The sequence below is a fragment of the Oncorhynchus kisutch genome, linkage group LG26 (assembly GCF_002021735.2).
Source record: "Oncorhynchus kisutch isolate 150728-3 linkage group LG26, Okis_V2, whole genome shotgun sequence".
Taxonomy (NCBI): Eukaryota; Metazoa; Chordata; class Actinopteri; order Salmoniformes; family Salmonidae; genus Oncorhynchus; species Oncorhynchus kisutch.
Genome location: NC_034199.2, coordinates 42,756,460 through 42,763,276, shown reverse-complemented (window position 1 = coordinate 42,763,276; position 6,817 = coordinate 42,756,460). Strand labels below are relative to the sequence as shown.

Sequence of the window (6,817 nt, the reverse complement as noted above, 5' to 3'; positions counted from 1 at the left end):
TCCAACAGAAGTATTGCACTTTAATAATGACCAAGTAACACATTAGTAAGTTATTAGAAATCTTTTTTTATATGATAATTAATTTTACAATTGAGAATATAAGGTAACAAACGCAAGGTGGTAAATATCAATACAATGCATACGCTATACTTGCCTAAATTCAAGTGAACTACACTAAATTAAATATTTATGTGGAGACAAATATTTCCGAGGAGAACAAATGTCTAACAGATGTTGTAAGGCCACGAGACATAATAACAACTTGAAATAACCAAACATACGACAAACAAATGCAAAAACGGAAATATTCATAATATATTGATGCTGATCTCTGCAACTGCCTGATGTCGGAGACCGTTGAAGAGTAAGCTTAACGAATAGATATATAGCAGGGGGTGGATTAGGATGGCAAAATTCTGGGAACTTTCAATAAATTCCCAGGTTTTTCCCTGAAATCCCAGTTGGATGATTCCCGGAATCAGGAAGGAATAAGCAGGAAATCTGGAATCCTCCAACCAGGATTTCTGGAAAACCAGGAAACGTATTGAAAGTTCCTGGGGTTTTGCAACCCTAGAGGTGATATATAATATATACCCTTCCCTTTCTTTCATATCAACTTTGATACAAGGAACTTTATCAACATTTCAAGGCAGGCGCTTTGAAAACTTGCCACCCATTATATTATAAATCAGCTCGGAAAAGTTGCTAAATTTAATTCAAAAGCAAAGCTAAATGTGAATACACCCAATACATATAACAGCTCCCTTTGCTATGTGTAACTTCCTCTGCCTTATTGAGCTGAGAGAACTGTCAGTGAGAGCAGTTTGGTAGGAGAGGCCCTCTAGTTGGCCGGGTTTAGTTTCTGCCATATAGGGGAATATGGCGGAAACCTGCCTTGTCTTTTCATTTGAGCAGAATGAGGAAATAGGTCAAGGGAAATAAAAGGTGGGCAGCCTTATTGATTTAGCCTCAGATGCCTTTGAGGGAGGAGTCAGAGTGATGACGGGAGACTTCAGTGTCAGGGGGCCTTTACAACGGGAGGACCTGCCATGTTACTGTAAATCATCAACTGACATGGGACTAAATGGGAAGTTCCATTTGTCCAATATGCTGATCAACATGTGGACTCGTGGGAAGTTCTACTTCCAGTCCCATGTCTATAGTAACCATGGTTACCACACTAGACTTCTAGGACCTACAGTGCCTAGTGAAAGTCTGCACACTCCTTCACATTAAAATGTTATCTAAAAATTGCATTACAAATCTTTTCCTATTGATGTACACAACCTACGCCACGTTTTCAAATCGAAAAAATATATATAGAAAATGTTCCTAATTAATTACAAATAAAACAAAAATGTCTTGATTGCGTATGTCTTCACACCAGAGTTGATAATTGGTGGAAGCACCTTTGCCAGCCATTAAAGCTGTGAATAATTTTGAATAAGATTCTACTACTCTTAGGGCAGCATACTGCGTATCCATTGTTTTTGTCAAAATTGCTCAAGCACAGTACATTAAGTTGGGAATCATTGATGCGCAGCAATATTCAAATATTGTTTCTGATTTGAGCAGGTTAAAGTCAGGACTGAGACTGGACCATTCAGGACCACTCAACACCTATTGGAAAGGCATACTGGTGTGTCTTTGGCATTTGACTTTGTGAAATTGTCCGGCAGAAATTTAAAAATCTATCCCAGGGTTAGGTATTCAGAAGACTGAGGCTGGTTTTCCTCTAGCTTTTTACCTGGGCTTTGCTCCTTTTATATTTATTTTGATCCTGACAAACTCCCCAGCCACTGGCATGACAAGCATACCCATAACATGATGCTGCCACCACAATACTTGAAAATACAGAGGATCAACAACATTACATTCACTCCACATTACTGGCCTGTATGATAAGGTGAAGAGAAGGAAGCCTGTGTTACAATATCCATTACAAATCATCCATTCTGGTTGCAACAAGGCTCTAAAGTAATACTGCAAGACAACACGGCAAATAAATCACTTTTTGGCCTAAATAAAAAAAACAACAGGCTTTTGTCAAATCCAATATAAACCGTCTGTATTTTCAAGTATTGTGGTGGAAGCATCATGTTATGGGTATGCCTGTCACTAGTAGGGACTGAGGAGTTTGTCAGGATCAAAAGAAACATGAAAAGAGCAAAGCCTAGGTAAAAAGTTGAGGAAAACCCTGGAATAGAGTTTTATTTTCAGCGGCACAGTTACAAAAATGTTAATGCCAAAGACACCAGAATGGCTTGAGTGTACTTGAGTGTTTCTTAGCCTTGACTTAAATTTGCTTGACAATCAGAAACAAGGTTTGAATATGGCTGCCGATCAATGACTCCTGAACAAATTTACTGACCGTAAGCAATTTTGACATAAACAATCAAAATATGTTTCTCTAAAAGTTGGTATAATCTTATTCAAAATTATTCACAGCTGTAATGAAATCAAAGGTGCTTCCACCGGAGACTCCCAAGTGGTGCAGTGGTCTAAGGAACAGCATTGCAGTGCTGAGGCGTCACTACAGCCTCGGTTTCGTTCCCAGGCTGTGCCACAGCCAGCCGTGACCGGGAGACCCATGAAGCAGCGCACAATTTGCCTAGCGTCATCTGGGTTAGGGGAGGGTTTGGTCCAGTGTCGCCCGGGTTCGGGGAAGGTTTGGCCGGCTGGGATTTCCTTGTCTCATCGTGCTCTACCGACCTCCTTGTGGCAGGTCGGGCACCTGCAAGCTGACATCGGTCGTCAGTTGGACGGTGTTTCCTCCGACACATTGGTGCGGTTGGCTTCCGGGTTAAGCGAGCAGTGTGTCAAGAAGCAGTGCAGCCTGGCAGGGTCGTGTTTTGGCGGACGCATGGCTCCCGACCTTTACCTCTCCCGAGTCCATAGGGGAGTTGCAGCAATGAGACAAGATTCTAACTACACATTGGATACCACAAAATTGGGGAGAGAAAAATTACAACAAAAAGGGGTCTTCCATCAAGTATTAACCCCTCGGCTGCGAAGACAAACGCAATCAAAACATCTTTGTTTCCTATTTCTTTTTTATACATTTTTGTTTCACTTTGAAAATGTGGAGTAGATTGTTTAGATCGGTAGGAAAAAAAATCTCTTTTCAGATTTTAAGGTAGCAAAATGTGAAGACTGTGCAAGTGGTGTGTCGACTTTCACTAGTGACTGTATGTCTCCTGAGTCTCCTTAACATGCACTACACCTTCCTCCACAGATGATATTATGAACAAAAAACTAAAGTAAAAAAATTACCACAAGTTAGCATATGGCTCAGTGAAGTTTAGATAAAACAAAGAGACAACTATAAATGGATTGAATACTATTGATATAGCATTATCAACGTACTATATCAGACTATTGTTAAATTGTAATGACATTTGGATACCAATAGCATTACAAGAAGTACAATCTGAAAGCACATAATTTGTTTTTTTTATAGCCTACTCTGCAACCAATGCAGACATTTCAATGAAATACGTTGCTTTTTCCTCAGAAATTATATTTGTACACCGCTTCATTCATTCTTCAGAACAAGCAAACACAAACAGGAACACACCCCATGTACACACAGTCATATTCATCACAGCCATAACACACTCACATAATAAAAACAATCATATCTTTATAATAATATAGAGGCCATTTCTGTATTTACACTTCATTAGGGTTGCAAAATTCCAGGAACATTCAATAAATTCCCTGGTTTTCCCTGGTTGGAGGATTCTGGATTTCCTGCCTATTCCCTGATTCCTGATTCAAGGAATTCTCCAACTGGGATTTTGTAAAAATTAGGAAATGTATCTAAAGTTCACAAAATTTTGCAACCCCACACTCCATATATAAATTGAGGATGTTTTGCCTTTATTTTTAATCTCTGAGTACAATATCATTTTTTTGTATGTTTCTCCACGAGTGAAAACTTGAATGGTGTCCTGTCACTGTAAATGTAAGAAGAAACAAACGTAAAAAAGAAATGAATATGGCCTGCTTCATTAATATATATAAATCATTTTGGGAATTGGGCATGACCCTAAAAAGCCATTATAACACAAGCCAAATTCACCAGCGAGGATTCAAACTTCACTCATATCATTGAAGTTGTGACAGATACTGTTTTTCCACAGTAATAAAACCAAAGACAAGGCAACAACAAACAAAACAGAAGGCAACCCAACAAAGAAAGAAAGAAAACCAGATCCATGTAAAGTGGCTGCTTTTTGTTCCATTGCTGACAGAAGTGACAAGTGCTTAATCAAAAGAGTGCTTGTATTTCCTGTAAACACTGATATGGGGAGATGAATGGTGTGTCTGACTAGGAGATGGCTTGTCATCACGACACCCTCCCTGAGGCAGCTCTTAAGGCAGTGTGTTGTCTTTGAATGTGTACGGATGGATGGATGAACAGATCCATGGATGGCTTCCTCCTCTTTTTGTCCATAATGTTTACAGAGTAACATGTGACTCGTGTTTAGAAGTCACAATAGTTGGTTTGGTTGTGGTCTGTAAAGCACATGGTTCCATTGACAAGTGGGGCTGAGGAGAATGTTCCATTGACAAGTGGGGCTGAGGAGAATGTTCCATTGACAAGTGGGGCTGAGGAGAATGTTCCATTGACAAGTGGGGCTGAGGAGAATGTTCCATTGACAAGTGGGGCTGAGGAGAATGTTCCATTGACAAGTGGGGCTGAGGAGAATGTTCCATTGACAAGTGGGGATGAGGAGAATGTTCCATTGCTGTCTACTACACAGAGGCTTGGGATCTGTTGGGGGAAAAGTATGACAAATAGAGCCTGGCTTGTTTCATAAATTAACAATTAATAATATCAATAAATTTACTTCATAATTAGTTAGGGCCCTGAGTTTTCCTAACCACGTGACTTGACCAGTAGAACCAGGTTATGTGGTAAGGAAAAAGTCAGTGCTCCATCCACAACAGAGAGAGGGGACATAGTTACCTGTGTCTGTCCGACTCTGTTGCGTCCAGAAAGGTACTGCTGCATGGCCAGTAGGCTCTCGGGGGTGGTGATGTTGGCCACAAGCGGGCGAGCCGGGAAGCTGATTCCGGTGTTGTCCTGGATGATGGCTGACGTGTCCACCACCGGCTCACTGGGGCCCCACTGCAAGTAGCTCTGGTCCTGGGGGTCCACCATCCTCCTCTGGCATACAGACAAGGGGGGAGGCAGAATGGTGCCATCCACGTGGCTGTTTCTGTTGGGGAGGGGGGGTGAGACGTTCTCAAACATACAGCTGCCGGATGGAGCAGGCTGGCCGTTGGCCAATCGCCCCTGCTGGGGTTGGTGGTACAATCCTGTGTTCTGTGGCCAAAGGCCTGTGAGAGGGACTCTTTGGGTCTCTGTGGCTTGACTGTGACAGTCTGGGATGAATTGGTGTCCATTTTTCATTGTGCTGGCGGGTGGTGGTAGCTGATGCTGCTGGTTCTGGGGCCACTGCTGCACTTTCTGGGTTTTTAGCGACTGAAATGGTGCACTGCAGGCAATCTGGGGTGAAACAAAGCCATTACTGGGAATCAAAGATGCCCAAGCATCCACCAGAATAGGTGGTAGATGGTTGGACTGTGGAACAGAGATCTCCTCTGGTCCGTTTGGTGCCATTGCAGCTGGCAAGCCATTATGAGGGAAACACTGTGGAGGTGGCTGGTTAGATTGGACCTGGCCAGCGATGATCTGAGGGCTTCCCATGTGGTTGTTTGGTGCCTGAGCACAGGATCCAGCCATGCTAGTGCTTAACGTGACAGACTCATTCTGGCCTGAGCTATGTGGGATACTGAGCTCGGGGAGCTCCAGAGCGGGGGTGAAGATGTCGTTGAGCTGTAGCTGCTGCAGGATGGGGATATTCAGGCCCGTCTGAGGAATCTGGGGGCCGAAGTGGGAGAGCCTCTGGGTGCTCTTGAACACCTGCTGTGGTCCTGCCTGGTTCTGTCCTGACAAACCAACTACTCTGTTGTCTGTTACCTGACTGTGGCTGATACCATTTAGATCGTTCACTGGGGAGCCATTTTGGACAAAGCTGAATTTGTCAAGCAACCCGGGCTTGCACTGTCCGGCACCTGTAGTAGGGCTGACCACTCCTGTAAATGGTCCACCCTGGTTGTTGTTGTCGAGCACCCCTGTGAACAGGTTAGGGTCATTGTTGACCATGGTGGAGCAGTTGGGCTGGTTACCGCTCCCCTCGCTGCTCTCCTTGAACAAGGCTTCCTCCACGTAAGAGAAGATGTCGTTGGTCATGATGTCATCCAGCTCTAGGGAAGTGTCCCCGCTCCCGGTCCCATTGGAGTTCTGGCTCAGCCTGAGGAGGGTGCTCTCCCACTCCATCAGCTCCGCCGTACCCACGTCCATCCCCTGCAGAGCCGCACACAGGTCCCCATCCTGCGCCATCTTCTCCAGGGCATCGATCATGGCTACCAACGCCCCCTCGTGCTTGACCTCCCTGGGGCTATCACCATCATCAACCCCGTCGGGCCCCTGGGGCTCCATGCTACTCTGCCAGGAGTTACAGGCCACGTTGGTGAGCGCTCGGCTGTCCATGAATACCTGGTCTATGGGTAGCTGAGGCTCCTGGGGCTGGGTGTAGACGGTTTCGTCCTGCTTTAGTAAAGAGCCCAGTAGAGACTGGGGGTCCAGAGACTCCACCTTGCAGATTTTTGGGGGATTGGTTTGGAACTCTGTGGCATCCAGGGTGGGGCCGGTCTCGTACAGCAGGGCCTCCCCGGTGGTGAAGCTGAAGGGCAGCTGCATCTTCCTCTGGCGTAGATTCTCCTCTCCCTCAGAATTACTAAA

At 44.5% G+C, this 6,817-nt stretch overlaps 1 protein-coding gene across 2 annotated transcripts in view; it reads right to left on the bottom strand.

The window, feature by feature from the left end:
• The window catches only part of LOC109871284 (aryl hydrocarbon receptor), an 80,221-nt gene continuing 73,404 nt past the window's right edge, over positions 1 to 6,817 (bottom strand). The window contains exons 10-12 of one of the 2 annotated variants that reach the window (XM_031805508.1): positions 4,976 to 6,812; positions 4,566 to 4,780; positions 1 to 4,535 (exon numbers count right to left, since the gene is read on the bottom strand). In XM_031805508.1, the coding sequence (XP_031661368.1) occupies positions 4,490 to 4,535; positions 4,566 to 4,780; positions 4,976 to 6,812 (2,098 nt within the window). In that variant the 3' untranslated portion in view covers positions 1 to 4,489. Of the gene's footprint in view, positions 4,781 to 4,975; positions 6,813 to 6,817 lie in introns of both variants that reach the window. The other variant, XM_020462105.2, reaches the window with a different exon arrangement.